General features: G+C 39.0%; 2 protein-coding genes and 1 long non-coding RNA gene across 3 annotated transcripts; all 3 read left to right on the forward strand.

Moving 5' to 3' along the window:
• The first annotated feature begins 748 nt into the window (after positions 1 to 748).
• On the forward strand, positions 749 to 1,803 carry LOC103446444 (polyphenol oxidase latent form, chloroplastic-like). Its single transcript, XM_008385562.4, has 2 exons — positions 749 to 1,144; positions 1,289 to 1,803. Exons 1-2 carry the CDS (start codon positions 860 to 862, stop codon positions 1,694 to 1,696), a joined length of 693 nt encoding a protein of 230 aa, XP_008383784.1. The 5' UTR covers positions 749 to 859; the 3' UTR covers positions 1,697 to 1,803.
• Positions 1,804 to 6,184: 4,381 nt separating this feature from the next.
• On the forward strand, positions 6,185 to 6,980 carry LOC103446443 (uncharacterized). The gene is made up of 3 exons (XR_011572565.1): positions 6,185 to 6,407; positions 6,563 to 6,718; positions 6,800 to 6,980. It is a non-coding gene; the product is annotated as an uncharacterized lncRNA (long non-coding RNA).
• Positions 6,981 to 8,693: 1,713 nt separating this feature from the next.
• Positions 8,694 to 10,813, forward strand: LOC139187406 (polyphenol oxidase I, chloroplastic-like). The gene has a single exon (XM_070806883.1). The coding sequence runs from the start codon at positions 8,730 to 8,732 to the stop codon at positions 10,494 to 10,496; it is 1,767 nt and encodes a 588-aa protein (XP_070662984.1). The 5' UTR covers positions 8,694 to 8,729; the 3' UTR covers positions 10,497 to 10,813.
• Positions 10,814 to 17,606: the final 6,793 nt, after the last annotated feature.

Here is a 17,606-nt window from a genome sequence, read left to right on the forward strand (position 1 = left end):
CTTCAGACTCTAGAACCCGAAGGCTGAGACTTGTTCCTTCCTCGGCCGCAGTCGCAAGATCAAGAAGTCAGCAGTGCACCCAACGCAACATCAACAAATTTTACTCCTCGACCGAGCTCGGCTGACGAGTTGGCACGCCCGCATACAACCGAAGGACGTAGTTAGCTTACTAATTACTCGGCCTGCGCGCCACGTAGGCTTGATAGTTTTTAGGGTCAACAGAGAGCTATTGGTTGTATTGGGTTTTGGGTTGTGAACTTGCCAACACTTTGTAAACTCCCATTTGGTTGATAGTGAATTATTGGGTGAGCTCCTACTGCTCCGAGGACGTACTCCATTTACACTAACTGTTGAAGAACCTCGTTAAAATCTTGGTGTCCTTTAATATTTTGTTCTTGCATTCAATTTGATATATTTCCTGTGGATTAGCTTGAGTTGGTTCCATAAGGTTTGGTGCTATCCTAGCACAACACTTTGGTGGAACATAACATGTTAAGCATAGTCGTTTGTGTAACGTTACTTGTCCAACGAAGATAAAGATGACAACGAGAATCAATGCATCATGATCCAACCAATTGGGCTCGTGTAGGACTCGAATTCAAAAAATTATCGTTATGTACGTCATAAGTGAACAAATTAACATGACATGAGCGTCATATTAAAAAAAATAATAAATGAATTTTTTAAGTCATGTGAAGTGGGTGTGATTTTGACAAAAGTAGGCACTGATAACAAAAAGTCTCGTCCTTATCCAGACTAATGGCTACATAGAACGTGTGGCTGTAAATGTGATTAGACACTGCAAATGACATAAATTGTTCATACATGCATAGCTCTTGACAAAAAGGAAACAAAAACCATGGCTTCTTCTCTTCCATTATCATCCAACACCAAGATTGCCACTTACGCTATCGCCCCTTCACTCCCTCAAATCTTCCCAAACAAATCCCAGATCTCCTTAGTCAGAAATCTTAGAGGTTCATGTAAAGCAACAACAATCAACAGTGACCAAAACCCTAATCATGATCCGCAAACTTGTCTGGTAAAATTGGATAGGAGAAATCTCCTCCTTGGTCTAGGAGGACTTGCCTTGGCTACTCATAACATAACAAGGCCAGCAAACGCGGCAGAGACGTCAAAGAAGGTAGTGAATTGTCTTGAGAACATAACGTCAAACATTTGCCTCAACATTTTTCATGTTTCTCTAACCCATGTTAAATTGCGTATTTAATTTGTTGAATCATGTGTGATTAAAATTTAGCAATTATATTCTGTATCTTTTCAATAGGTAGTTTTGGTGGAGAGTAGTGATTTGCCAATAGCTTTGGACTCTGTGGTGAGCGTGATCGTGCCGCGGCCGAGGAGGTCGAGGAGCAAGAAGGACAAGGAGGAGGAAGAGGAGGTGTTGGCGATTGAAGGGATTGAGTTTGTGGCAGACAAGGTGCTCAAGTTCGACGTGCATGTGAACGATGATGAGGACTCGCTGTGTCGACCTGACAAGTCTGAGTTTGCAGGGAGCTTGGTGTTTTTGCCACAGTCCAAGAAAAAGGTTAAAACCAGCCTGCATCTTGGGATTTCGGCCTTGTTGGAGGACTTGGGAGTTGACGATGATGGCAGTATTAAGGTAACTTTGGTGCCAAGGAATGTCCAGCGACCCGTCACCATTGGTCGGATCAAGATCGACTATTTTGCCTAGATAATTAGAAAAGAAGCTTGCTTAATTTCATGTAACATAACATTGTGTAAGATGATCAAGATTCAAAAGACAACGGTATACCTATAAATCAATCATCAGATTCAGAATTTCAGACCAAGTAACCATGCCGGCTGCCGACTAAACTACCTGCTCTCCTCCACTTGATCTTGTACTAGTACTAGTAGTATTGCCAAAGATTCCACTCTTAAATAATTTGTCCCCATGAAAGTTGTACCTTTTCTCTTCAACATATCTTCTGCTGCGGTTTGGTTGTTGTCCACTTTCGTGTCTTCGTCATTGGCTTTCCTCTTCTTACCTGCTTCCGCCACATGATTTGAAGTACTAGAGCCCGATTTATGTCTAGTAACTGGTGTCGGCCACCATGGGAGCGCAAATGGGAAGACAGCCGTCGCGGAGTTATTAACTGGAGCATAATTAACCGGAGTGACCTAGTAGTCGTACCTTTCTTGCACGAATGTTGCACATGACATTGTGTTCATTGAGTTCTAGATATAAGATATCTTCACTATTTGGGTCGAAAGCAAGCACCCCTATTGTGTTGATCAATGCATTTCGCATAACCATTCTGGATACGAAACCGTGCCTACCAAACACCATTTGCCTGCAGAGTTGTCAACCTGATCATCATCTATCAACTCCCAAACACTCAAATCATTCACTCGATTATGAGCTAACTGGCACTTTCGCAGACACGTACCTCCTCTAGCTCTGTTACACACACCTGGGAATTCAAATCTTGTAGTGACAGTGACCAGATCATCTTTAGGCATATCAATGAAGCGACAATTAATATTAGTATGACCAGAGCTATTACTTGTGGAGCTTGTTGTGTTATTATTAATGGAGTTGGGATGCAACCCAATTATAAGTGACCCCTTCTTCGAGAGTCAAGCTATCGAAACAAAAGCTTCGTGGGCTTAATACAACAGTAGTTGTCCATTTACGAGTCTCAGAAGAGAAGAAACTGGAAGGATGAGTCTTTTGCAAGTTTAGAAAAAAAAATCCACACTACCTTCTACCTATACTCAACATTGAGCTGGAATAATGTTTTACAACCGGTTCTACCACAACTTTCTTCTTTTCTTCGGTCGTCATCTTCCTTGCATCCGTTATAGTAGGGTTCACAGATGAATCCTACTTGTATGTCCTCGTGACACTGAGGAGGGGGAGGAAGAGCATCCCACTGTTTAGTGTATGGATTGCAAATGTAGTAATTACATTAACGATACATGGTTGCCCAACATAAAACTAAGCAGTATATAAATACTACCACAATTGGTTCATACTCTTGTGACTTGACAGGACCTTGATGATAACGAAGGAAGCTCAAAAAGAAGTTCCATGCTTCGGGCGCCAGAGGCTGCTCGGACAAGGAAAAGAATTTCTTCGTGTTCGTTGGATCAATGAACACTAAAGTAGCAAGCGGAATTGGATGTTCGTTATCACTTTGAGACGTAGAAAGCGTTCAATAAAATAAAGATTAGAAACGAAACTGAACCAGCGTTTCATGGCAAAATGAAGATCGATTGAGCTGCAGATTTACTGCGTAGAGGTTTTGGGAGTTAGACGGGCATATTTCTTGCGTTATAAACTTAATTTATATATACATACAGTGCAGAATATAGGTTGCCCATTTTCATCTTTAAGCAGGTTCACCTTTTCTTTTGGTGGCGGTATTTCAAACTACTAACGCATTTATTTGTGTCTTAAATTTCTTATATGACCGTCTATTATTAATTTAAGATACCGTTATATACTAAGTAATTTTTGGTTCCTTTTCTACCAACTAGTCAAACATTTTACAAACAGTTGGTGGGCTAAAAAAATTAAGTATTAAAACCAAGCTTTCCGCCATGGCTCCCATCTCTCGAGCCCACTCCCTTATTTCCTTCCTCTAAATCACAATACTCCCTACACCCTAGGGGGCTTTCTGGTTGTCGTCCCCTTGTCCCAAAAGTTCGCCTCCGGCGTACAAAAATCTCAATCCCCCCTTTGCATAAGGGTCATCAAATTAATCATATTATTAGCTTACAGCGATTCAAAAGAGAAATTTGAGTACAAAAGAGACGTTAAGGGATCGTTTGATAACCATTTCGTTTTTTGTTTTCAGCTTTCATTTTTTTGAAAATTGAAATCTTGTTTGGTAACTGCTTTTAGTTTTTCAGTTTAAAATAATAATAAAAAGTGAAAACTCAAGGCCAATATTTGAAAATTGAAGTCATATTTGAAAATAATTATCAAATATGACTTCAATTTTCAATTTGAAAATAAGTGAAAATTAAAATTGAAAATAAAATAGTTATCAAACAGCCTTTAAGAAACAATATCTACGTACATGACGACGAAGACGGGCTAAGTCGACCCGAGAAGGCCGAGTTCGCTGGGAACTTCGTGTATTTACCGCATAAGCAGAAGAAGGTGACAACAAGCCTCCAACTAACAGAGTAACGGACTTGTTGGGGGACTTGGTGATAACGGTGACGACAGTTTTAAGGTTCCTTGGCACCTAAGCTTGGTACCTGAGTACGTCAAACGGCCCGTTACCATCCGTCTGATCAAGGTCGAGTTGCTGAACTAGGAGTGCGTAGATGGATATTTCGGGTGTGCTGAGATGATTTCACGTGCAAAATAATGTAGTCACAAACAACCCACTTAAATTAAGTTTTCTTATGTTTATGACGTATTTAATTAGTTTCTTGCTTGTTGTTTGTTTTTGTTGTATTTTCTCTTTATAATATGTTCTGTAATTCTCTCCAGATTAACAATAAATATCAGAAATGAAATTGATATTAAAAAATAAAAATTGTTATTTCTCACCCTCCAAAATATCATTTACTTCCATAAAAAAAAGAAAATCATGTGCTACAGAAGATTTCATTCTTCCGCAGGCTCAGCCCAACGTGTTTATCATAGCAGATTGGGCTAGCCCAGTAATTTGGGTCAAACGGGCCTGACCCAGATCACCATTTTTTTTTTATTTAATCAATGGAGATCACCAATTTGATCATTGCATGGAGTGGTGGTGTACAATTTGGATAGGTTCGACCCAAACTCAGATTCAGATTTCAATCCAGCAGGGGCAGGATAAGGCTTAAAACACTTTACGCCGAGAGATGATTGGTTTGGAGTCAGTTTTATAATTGATTAGGAGGTTTTTTTTATTTTTTATTTTTTTAACTAAAATGATTCCCGAGATTAGCATAACTCCTCACTTTGATTCTGGGATTTGAAATCGATAGAAGTGGTCTTGAGTTTGTAAATTATTTTGGCTCTTATGTGAAAATTCTCCATTAAATAAGGATAAAATGATTAAAATATCCTCATTTTTTGTCAAATCATTTTGGTCCACTGTTTATCAAATTGAGGATATTTTCGTCATCTTGGTCCTTATCTAACAGAATTTTTCATGGAATGATAAAATGATTGATAGTGAACAAACTTAAGGATCACTTCTATTGATTTCAAAATTCAGGAACCAAAGTGAGGAAGCCTATCTCAACTAGCATTTGCCTACACATTTTGTGTGTATGTACACAAGCCTATCTCAACTAGCATTTGCCTACACATTTTGTGTGTATGTACACATTTTTTTTTTAGAAAATGAGGAGAGGGAGAGAGAGAGAGAGAGAGAGAGAGAGAGAGAGAGAGAGAGAAGGTGAGGGGGGGAGTGGGAGGTTTTTGTTTGTTTTTTTAAATATTGAAGGTATTTTAACATCATATGTAGGTGAGGTTTCAATAAAAAACAGTAAAATTTGGACCTGTGAAATTATATTATTACCCATCATTTTTTTGTGTGATAAAAGATTAAATTGTCTTTTCACCATTTTTTATTGACAAAGAGAGTTTCATTAATTAGTAGAGATAACCATTTTTTTTTCCAAATTACACAAGATTGTTTTCACATTCAATAACCACCATTATCTAATGACTTGAAATTGCAGGACTCGCCCCCAAAATATCCTCGAACTATTTTCTGTGGTTTGGTTAGTGGGTTTGGAGGATGAGTCATGCTCTGATTGCTAACAATTGACGATACAATCATCCTAACAAAGGGTATAAATTTGAAAATTTTCTAACAGTGGGGTGCAACGTGCAAAAATTGAAACTTCATGACTCATTGTAAATTGACTTCAAACATTGATAGTGTAAAATATATTTAGCCCAACAAATAAGTCGGTGTTAAACCATGAATGCTCGCTACACTAAGAAAGCTACACTAAGAAAGGGGGGAGAGTTTGGACTCAAGCACAGTAAATTAAAAGGGAGACTCTAACCACCAATTTGTGGTACATGGTTTAAAGAACAATATCGATAATTCATACATAATTAACACAAATCTATATGTGGAAATAAAATCGTCTTAAATTTTGTCGATGTGACAGATTTCTAACCCAAACCGTCCCATTGTGGTTTTATTTTACTCTGTTGTGCTGGTTCTATATATGATATCTTATTATAAGATGACACACAATGGTTGATGGTTCATTGATCAATTTGAAGTAGCTGTGCAATTTATGTTTTACTTTTTTTATTTTTTTGTCAAAAGATAAATTTGTTAAATTAGATGTCAGATTAGGGAGCAGGGTTCGAATTCATGCCGTAGTGCAAGGGCAACACTCATCTCCACCAATGTGATAGAGGGCCCAATTTAATTTGATAGAAGACTTGAGATCCTCATCAGCCATATAGGGTTAGGGAATAAACATTACTTGCGATACTAAAGCTATAAACATTACTTGTTTGTCTAAATATAAATTTTACAAAAAGCTAGTGCCGGATTATTGTTGCTAATTTTGATCCTCGTCTTACACAAGCAGTAATCTGTTGAATTCATGATTCATATAGGTTGAACAAAGGAAAAAAGCAGCACTGCCGGAGCATGTCAAGAGGGACCTTCATCGTTGGAAAGTTCATTGCAAGATGTTGCATCACGATCGATATAGTTTCATGGATCTCTGGCCCTGCTCTTCAAAGGACTGGGATCATTTAGCCCGGCAAGAGGTACCTTTAGTGAAAATGTTATGCTAGTATGTCCATTTCCACCATGAACATCTTTGTCATCAGCCTTTTCCTTTTTCGTAGTATGCACACATGCCCCGTACTACCATCTATTCAAAAAGCTGATGTCTAAGAGATTATATTTATTTATTTATTTATTTTACATTTTCTTCATGCTACCGAAAACACTAAAATCATAAGAACGAAATATGTAAAGGGGACGGTGTAATTTAATGTTGAATCGGTATTCATTCACCATACAAAATGGAATAGTACTAGCTTATGTGTAGAGTAAACCCCTGGACGCTAGTAAGCTCTAGCCCTCTGCATGGACAAGGGAATTATTAAGCTTATTGTGGAAATGCATTCTGCGGCTGCTGTTACTTTGCTGCAGCTGGATGCAGCTCATAAGTTTCACCCTCTTGCCTTTCTTTTGATCAGTTGCCATAAGATTTCCTGCTTTGAGATCAAACATTTTTTTGTTGTGAATATCGCGTAAAGAAATGAACCATTTGAAAAATTTGCAATTGAGAAAGAACAGTTTTCTTCATCCTTGAATTGAAGTCAAATTAGTTTGCATTGGTCTGTCTTTCTTGTGAATATAATTTGACTATTTCTGCCATAATGAAGTTATCCAATTTCATTGGAGTTGGCACATTAACGCTTTTGTCAAATCAAACCCCTAAGTTTGGTCTTTTTAAGATGAGTAAACTGCCGATTTGCCCCCTGAACTATCACCCAACTTTCGATTTGCCCCCTGAACTTTTTAATTGGAAAATTAAGGACTTAAACTAATTTTTTTGGCCGATTTGCCCCCTGCTGTTAATTTTTCATTCATTCCATCAAAATTTCTGTTAAATGGAAGCATATGCACAACATGTGTAGGTAGTTCGGTCGTTTCATTCTTTAAAATAATTGAAAATCTTAGATTTCTAAAATATAAACCTATGCAAATATGTGTGATTCTATAGCTTTTTTGTCTGAATGTCTAGTGAAATGACGCTTTTGTCCACAAATGAGAGTTACGTGGTTTGCACACGATAAGAGTTAACGTTAATTTGGATGAAATCTATGAAAAACTAATGGTAGGGGGGAAATCGGCCAAAAAAAATAGTTTAAGTCCTTAATTTTCCAATCAAAAAGTTCAGGGGGCAAATCGAAAGTTGGGTGATAGTTCAGGGGGCAAATCGGCAGTTTACTCTTTTAAGATCTCCATACCCTCGTTTTCCCTCAAAAGTCTAATCTAGCATATGCACCAAGTGGAAAAAATTTATCTTTACAATCTACCTAAATCTAATAAAAATATCAGAAGAATGAATTTAGGTCGTTGTATTTCTGAGTCAGCAGAGAGAGGGCAAATAGTCTTTAAACATGGAGAGGTGGCAAAAGAGAGAGATCAAGGAAAGATTTTTTAGTGTGTCAGGAACACAATCATATATGTTAGACATCATCATACAAATAGAGGATATAATAATATATAATGTACTGCCACATATTCTGAACATATTAAAAAATCTCTCGAAATCAAGGACAGTTGCGTCGTGTGAGGGGCAGGCAATGTTGAGCCCCTCTTGACAAATTATTACATCCGGAGGGTCCCGTTTTGTGCCTTTTTTTTTCCTCTTAGCAAACCCACATGCTGCCCATCTGCATTATTAATAAAAAAAAACCTCACAACTACGTCGTCCCTTGGATTGCCAATTGCAATTGGGGATCGATCATCGATCTCTCTATATATGCCTTGAAAGTGCCTATCTGCATTATTAAAAAAAATAAAAACTTCTCGAGATTACATGAGATACCACTTTACTTTACTCATCCACCTCACTCTCTCTTTCCCTTTTCACGTTTTTTGATAGGCATCGATCACACCTCGATCAATGATGGGAAACTGGCATCGAGAATTCCACTTGTGTGGAAATACGGTGACTCAATCAGCCATTATATAAAGAGGACACTTGATCTTCATTTCTGCACACATGCATGTAGCTGAAAAAACCTAATTGATAAAGCCATGGCTTCATTTCTTCCACTTGCACCCGCCACTACGCTTATTAACCGCCCTTCTTCCATTCGTTCTAATACTTCAACTTCCCTTAGTTGTTTCCCTAGACCTTTGTTCTCAATACATCGTTCATTTGAAAAAGGTAAGCATGGATCTCCATGCAAAGCAAGAAAGAGCGATGATGAACAGGGTATTAACCAAGACGATGGAAAACTGGACAGGAGAAACATGCTGATTGGTCTTGGAGCTGGAGGTCTGTACGGGGCAACCAGTCTTGGCCTTGGGACCAACCCATTCGCCACCGCTGTTCCGATTCCCGCTCCTGACCTAAAAACTTGCGTCCGGACCACCGAAGATATGAAAGGACTTAATTGTTGTCCACCGTCAACCGAAATCATCAATTTCGAGCTACCCGAAGTCAAAACACTCCGCACCAGGCCAGCGGCACATACAGTCGATCAAAAGTATATAGAAAACTACAAAACGGCCATCGAGCTGATGAAGAACCTCCCCGAGGACGACCCACGTAACTTCTGGAACCAAGCTCAAGTCCACTGTGCCTACTGTGAGGGTGCATATTACTATGCTAGCAATGATTGTGATGGCACCAAGGAAGAAATACAAGTTCACTCCTCGTGGCTCTTTTACCCCTTCCATCGCTGGTACCTCTACTTTTATGAGAGAATCCTTGCCAAACTCATTAAGGACCCAAATTTTGCTCTGCCCTTCTGGAACTGGGACGGTAAAGACGGCATGTACTTGCCTCCTATTTTCGAGGAGGGCCGCAGTAGTTCCCCACTCTTCGACCACTACCGAAACGCCAAGCACCGGAAGAAGAAATTTGTGTTGGACCTCAACTACAATTGCACCGACTCCGGCAAAACAGATGAAGAAATTAAAGAGGATAACCTCTGTACTATGCACCGGCAGATGTACTCTGCTTCTACTGGTAAGGATTTGCGTCTTTTCTTTGGCCACCCTTACAGGAAAGGCGACAAACCTAGCCCCGGTGCAGGAAACATTGAGCGTATTCCCCACAACAATGTCCACATCTGGACTGGCGACCCCGATTGGGTTAGAGAGGACATGGGAAACCTTTACTCTGCTGCTAGAGATCCCATCTTTTTCGCGCACCATGCCAACGTAGACCGCATGTGGTACTTGTGGAAAAAAGAATTACACTGCAAGGACATCTCCCAAGATGACTGGCTGAAAGCCGAGTTTCTATTCTACAACGAGAACAAGCAACTCGTCCGAGTTAACGTCGAACAATCTCTCGACACGGACAAGCTCGGGTACAAGTACGATGATGATGTTGATATCGAGTGGATGAGCAATAAGTACAAGCCAAAAGCTCGTAAGTCATTAAACAAGGCAAAGCCAAACGTCTCTAGGTTCCCGGTGAAATTGGACTCCAAGGCAAGTGTTAAAGTGCAGAGAGCATCTTTGAAGCGGCCCGCGAACGAGAAGGCAGAACGAGCAGAGGTGTTGTTGATCGAAGGGATTGAGTTCCCTGGTAACCAGGCTGTGAAGTTTGATGTGTATGTCAATGACGATGCAGACACGGAGAGCGGGCCTTGCAACTCTGAGTTTGCTGGCAGCTTTGTTCACGTCCCACACAGGCACAGCCACACTATTAAGACCAATATGACATTAGGGATTACGGATCTGTTGCAGGACTTGGAAGCTGAAGATGACAGCCACGTGGTTGTGACTTTGGTGCCAAGGTATGGGAAGGGGCCTATCACCATTGGTGATGTCAAGATTGAGCTCTGATTCTTTTCTCGGCCTTCTCGATCCACTGGATCTGTTTCCATGCATGCTTTCTACGTATCCTAGCTACCCCTTTCTTGCTGCCAGTGCTAATAAATTGCATGCATGCTTTGATCAGAGCACTGCGATGTTTCTGCTGCCTTTCATTTCCATCCTTCATTACTTTCACTTCTTGTTTGTGTCAAGTTCTTGTGTATGTGTAATGCATGCGTCGATCAAGACCACGTACGCATGTACCACAGTGCATGCTTCCGTGGGAGATCATTTATGTTGGTTGTTGCTAAATAAACCTTATGTTCAGTGTGTTTAAGTTGCTTTAATTTGCTTTTTGTTCTCTCTCTCTTTTTCCTAAAGGCGATTCATATATACTGCAGTGGCGAAGCCAGGAATTCTCGGGAGGAGGGGCAAACTTATATGCGTGCAAGGTTAAAGAAAAATGGCAACAACCAAATCTTTTTATATAGAAATGTCTTATATAATTAATCAATACAAATAAATTACAGTTGTTGTCGGCGAAGTTTCATGTTATGAAAACGTCACATAATAGGATCATTATCAGTAAAAGCAAATACATCTCTCTCAAAGTAACAATCATGTTATCACTCAACTATTGACTCTCATTTTGTTACGCAATGATGTTTTCACAATCTTCATAGTAGAAAAAACTCTTTTCACCGAAACGGTTGCAACCGGTAACACTAAAGTTAATGTAAGAAACTTATACATTAACATGTAGCTTTCACACCTCCTGGTTCATTTTGTGAGATTTAGGTTAACAAAGTTCATTTTAGAGTTACTACCTACGAATTGCTTCGCGATAATTGGAGAAGGATTTAAGCACTGTTTCTTATAGTATCGTTCCATTACATAACTGTATAACAAAAGAAAAAAATATATCTTAGACTCTTAATCCTAGAGTAGACTATAGGGTAATATCTAATCAAATCACAAATTAATTAATCAATACTAACAATCATATGAATAATCAAGAATTCAATTTTTATTCTAAACCACAATTAAAAATTGAGTAAGTTGATTAGGGTTTATAGCGGTTACTGCAATCAATTTTTATTACTAGACCACGTGTGATTCAACTTCATATAATATATATAATGTATGAATCCTCTTTTATGTACTTCAAAAAAAAAATAAAAAAAAAATCAATAATCATAGTATTTATATGAATAATCTATAATCGATAACCATAAATTTAAAAAAAAAAATTAAAAATTAACCTCACTTGGAGCGGCTGGCATGGCGTCTGGAGCTTGGTGGGCAACGGAACAGGACTTTCTTATGTTCAATCTCGGGATTTGAGTCAATTTTGAAAATTGAAATATGGGAATAAAGGTGGGGGGATGGGATTTGTAATTTATGGGCAAGAGTGGGGGTAATAATTGAAACGGGTGGGAGGATTGGGATGGGTACCAGTGGCTCTTTAAAAAAAAATTTATTTGATTAATGCAAAACGACGTCGTTTACCAAACCAAAATTAAAAATTAAAAAAAGAACCTGCAAGCTCACAGTTCCCAGATTCGAACCATGAACCACCGTGGTTCCCAGATTCCGGCCGAACCAAAGGGGTTCAAGCCTCGCTCCTGCCTTTGTTTTCCGGCGAGCGGAGGGGCGGCCGCCCCCCTTCGCTCCTATGTAGCTTCGCCATAATATACTCCAACTGCATTTGATTCGGTGAATGTCTCATTACATGTCTTTTACATTTTTGATAAATTTTTTTATAGAGGGATGGCCCGGATGGGCAATTAATGATATTATATATGATCAATCGAACGAAAACTAATTAAATTCAAGACGTAAACCTAAAACTTAAGTGTAAATGAATACACACGTGCTAAAGGATTTTGGTGCTTGTAGACGAGATGAAGACCTAGTTTGGGAGTGAGGTGCTTAAAAAAAAAACACCCATGAAAAAAAGCTGTGAGGGTTTTAGGTGTTTGGTAAACTGAAAAAAAAGGGCTTATTTTAGAAGCTGCTGTGAGAATAAGCTGAAATCAAAGGAAAAAGCTGAAGCTGCTATTTGTAGCTTTGGAAAACTGGCTTTTTTTCAAAGCACACGGAGCTACAGTGCTTCTTTAATGAAAAGACCCACTATCAGACTGCTTTTTTTTTCCAAAAGCACTTTTACAAAAAAGTTTACCAAACACTCAGCTGATTTATTTCACAGCCGCTTATTCTCACAGCACAGCCGCTTATTCTCACAGCAGCTTTTTTTCAAAGCACAGCAATACCAAACCAGCCCGAACTTATATATGGTGGCTGGTTAACTGACATAATGTATATGACACATATTTGATCACATAAGTATAGACACCAACATAGAAGATGAAGATGGATTAGGAAGTGAAGAACTTACCAAGAGAGGCTGCTGAGAGGCCGTGGAAAAATTGGTTGAGACCTTTATGAACTGGTTGGTTTAACAAGCACGTGATAAACAATGAAATAAAACTAGGTCAGTAACTATTGAATTAATAGAACAGAAAGAAGAAGATTTTGTGAAGGAGTTGTAGACATGTAAATTTCAGTGAAATAAATGTTCACCAATAAATTAAATTTTGATCCACTAGAGCTTAAGACGCGCACACCATGGGCTCCACAAATTGCTCACATTGCAGGTGATTCATCAAAACTGGATGAATTAATAAGAGTGACACGTGTCAGCATCTGAAACCTCCGTCAAACAAATCAAATCAAGTGCAAAAGATAACAAATTAACCCTATATAATATGATCAAATTATATCAATTGGGGTTTAATTTCCTAAATAAAAAATTATGAGCTAAATTAAATAATTTGCTCAAATTAAAGCACATCAGAAAATCAATCCCACAACTCACAGGATTCAAATTGAGTGTTCTAAACGAAAACTCAATCCCTTGCCTATAAATACTAGGCTCATTTTCAAAACACAAACTTCAGAGAAATGAAGCAATTCCAAGCCTTTGGAGAAACTTTGACAAAAAAAAAAAAAAAAGCCTTTGGAGAAAACCATAAAGCTCTTTTGCCAAAGCAAACACCAAACATTCTTGTTCTTCATCAATCTCATGGAGGATTAACAAGCACAAGAAATACACGTGCCAGTTCCTCCACACCAAAGCCGAAGATCACAACCACACTACTCGTGGTCCCAATTTGTTCAAGATCAAGTCTCTACAACTTTTGACCAAATCACATCTGGTTCAAGAGTAGTGCTCGCCACCCTTAGATCAAACTCAATATTGGAGATCGAATAAGAGAAAATTCTTTTCTTGTAAAGAATATTCCCTAAACATTCATTTAATACAAGTATTACTTTGTAAACGTGTTCTTGTTTTATTTGTTGAAAAAAAAATCATGTTTATAGGAGTATAAATCCCAATTCAGAGAGGATTTCAGAGCAAAAAATGATACGGCCAACAAGAGGTTTAATAAGCACCATTAATCCTAGAAATAAGTAAAACTAAGGAATTGTATTGATAAGAAGAGCTATAGTATTAACCCGCCTGCGACGACCATCGGTCATTCTGGCCAACGATTAACCGTTTGATTCATATCTCTCAATTTTTTTTTCTCCTCCCCTATCTGCCTCTTCCTCTCTCTTTAAACATTTACCTTCCACAGGTTTCGATCCATCTCATTTTTCCCAGATCTTGGATGCAAGAACACAAGGCCTAGATTTTCCATACAATAACATCCATATCTGGTGCGGTGACCCGAACCATACCAACCAGGAGGACATGGGCAACTTCTACTTAACTGGTCGGGATCCCCTGTTTTACGCCCACCATTGTAACGTGGACCGGATGTGGAACATTTGGAAAACCCTCGGGGGCAAGCGTAAGGACCCAACCGACACCGATTGGCTCGACGCTGAGTTTCTTTTCTACGACAAAAACGCGGAGATTGTGAGCTGTAAGGTCCGGGACAGCATCCATCCTGAGAAAGATCTTCGTTAAACCTACGAGCCTGTTAATGTTCCATGGCTGTTCACGAAGCCAACCGCTTGTAAGCCGAAGACCAAGACCAAAGCCAAGGTGGCGGCTACTGAGCTGACAACCAAGTTCCCAGCAACGTTTGACTCAAAGACGACGGTGGAGGTAGCGAGGCCAAAGCTGAAGAAGAGTGTTGAGCTAGGATAGCACCAAACCCGTTGGAACCAACTCAAGCTAACCCACAGGAAATTTATCAAATGAAAAAGCAAGAGCAAAATATTAAAGACACCAAGATTTTAACGAGATTCCTCAACAGTCAGTGTAACTGGAGTACGTCCTTGGAGCAGTAGGAGCTCACCCAAGAATCCACTATCAACCAAATGAGAGTTTAAGTGTTGGCAATCTCACAACCCAAAACCCCAATACACCCAATAACTCTCACTCACCAAAGAAACAAATAGAGAGGGAAATATAGTGAATAATTTCCTCTCTATACAAAGCTCAAAGCTAATACACAAATACAACTTTGATTGAGTGAGTACCAACAAAGAAAGAAAATCACCTTTCTTTCTTCTCTTCAAAATGGGGCTGTAGCACCTCTGTTTTCTTCTCTGTTTTTCTGGTGCACTCTATCACTACAATCAGAAAATGCTCTCTATTTTCTGCACCTTCTACAACTCCCCTTCCGTTTCTCTTATTTCCAAAGGCTAAATAAAAAATTAATTTTCTCCAACATCATCATTTGTCATCATCACAAAGCAAGGAACAACATCATGATGTTTCCCTTTTTTTTCTTTTTAACAAACATAATCATTTGTCTTTTTCTTTCTTTTGCTTTGTTTAATAGCTAAAAGGTGATGTTGAGTTGCCACTTGGCCACAATTCAACAATCTCCACCTTGGCCAAGTTCCGAAAACGCCATGATAAGCCAACCAACACAATTGATTCAAAAAATCACTCTCAAACACTAGCAAGAGAACAACTCATGCCGAGCCAAATGCTCCAAAAACTCCTACTGCTCAATGCCTTCTTTATATAGGCAAAATGTGAGCCAAGTTCAAGCAATGAACAAACTTGGCGACACCAACAACCTTAGTCAACATATCAGCGGGGTTGTCTTTAGTTGGAATTTTCTGGAGAATGATTTCCCCTTCACCAACAATTTCACGAACAAAGTGATAACGCACATCTATGTGCTTGGTCCTCGCATGATGAACCTGATACTTAGCCAAATAAATGGCACTCTGACTATCACAATGTACCTCCACCTGCTTCTGATCAACCCCCAAATCTCTAATCAGCCCATGTATCCACATGGCCTTCTTTATAGCTTCAGCAACTGCCATATATTTAGCCTCTGTAGTAGACAAGGCAACAGACTGCAAAATGAACCTCCAACAAACTGGCTCTTTAGCCATAGTAAACACATAGCCTGTAGTAGACTTCCTTCCATCCAGATCACCTGCATAATCTGAATCAACATAACCAACTGCAAAATGACCAATACCAGAGTCATCATTCTCAAAGCATAAACCAACATCTCGAGTACCATGGAGATATCTCAATATCCACTTAGCTGCTTGCCAATGCTCTTTACCTGGATTATGCATATATCGACTCACCATGCCAACTGCATGAGCAATATCCGGTCTAGAGCATACCATTGCATACATCAAACTACCAACCAAATTTGCATATGGTATATTTTTCATTTGCAGCTTCTCTTTATCAGTTTTAGGACACTGTAGAGAACTCAATTTAAAATGAGGAGCTAAAGGGGTACTAACCGGTTTGGTTGAATCATGAACTCCAAACTTCCGAATCAACTTCTCAATGTATTGTTTTTTATTCAAACTGACCAAACCCTTCTCTCTATCTCTAGTGATCTCTATGCCAAGGATCTTATTCGCTTCACCAAGATCCTTAATCTCAAACTCATTCTTCATTTGCTTCTTCAATTTTTCAATCTCTTCAACATTCTTTGAGGCAATCAACATATCACCAACATATATCAACAAATAAATGAAAGACCCATCTTGCAACTTTTTGAAGTACACACAATGATCATATTGACTTCTAGAATAATTTTGACCTCTCATAAATTTATCAAACCTCAAATACCATTGTCTTGGAGATCGCTTCAAGCCATAAAGTGATTTCTTCAATTTGCAAAACAAATTCTCCTTCCCTTTCACTATATACCCATCCGGTTGACACATATAAATCTCTTCATTCAAATCATCATGTAGGAAAGTCGTTTTCACATCAAGTTGCACAAGCTCAAGATCATACTGTGCAACAAGAGCTAACATAATGCGAATTGAGGAGTGTTTCACAACCGGAGAAAAGATTTCATTGTAGTCAATGCCCTCCTTTTGTGCATACCCTTTAACAACTAATCTTGCTTTGAATCTCACATTGCTTTTCTCATCAGCATCTTCCTTCTTGGCATACACTCATTTGCAACCGATATCTTTCTTGCCCTTAGGCAATTTAGCTAACTCCCAAGTCTTGTTCTTCAAGAGAGAATTCATCTCATCACCCATGGCATTGCACCACCTCTCATTTTCTTCACTCTCAATAGCTTCCTCAAAATTGGATGGAATCTCATCAGTGATAATAGGAAGAGCAAAAGAAACATAGTCACTATACCGAGCTGGCTTGGTAATTTGTCTCTTTCCTCTGTTCTTGGCAATAGACTCTTGAGGTGAAACTTCCTCTTCAACTTGAATAGAATCTTCAAGTTCAACTTCTTCAACATCCTCATGGTCTTCAACTTCTTCACTTGTAGTGGCTTCGACATCAGCGGAAATAGGATTTGAAGTACCAGAGGCAACTTTCTCAAGCTCCACCTGTTGGACATCTTTCACATTCTTCTCAGAGACTTTGAACATACTTTCTTCATCAAATGTCACATCTCTGCTGATTACAAGTTTTTTCATCTCTGGGCACCACAACCTGTAACCTTTGACACCACTACTAAAACCAAGAAAGATAGCCTTTTTGGCTATAGGATCAAGTTTATTTTCAGTCACATGAAAATAAGCAGGTGAACCAAAAATACGGATATAGTCATAATCAGAAGAAGGTTTTCCAATCCATACCTCCATTGGTGTCTTACCCTGAACAGCAGCTGAGGGTAACCGGTTGATGATGTGACATGCATAATTAACTGCTTCTGCCCAAAA

The sequence above is a fragment of the Malus domestica genome, chromosome 10 (assembly GCF_042453785.1).
Source record: "Malus domestica chromosome 10, GDT2T_hap1".
NCBI classification, from domain to species: domain Eukaryota; kingdom Viridiplantae; phylum Streptophyta; class Magnoliopsida; order Rosales; family Rosaceae; genus Malus; species Malus domestica.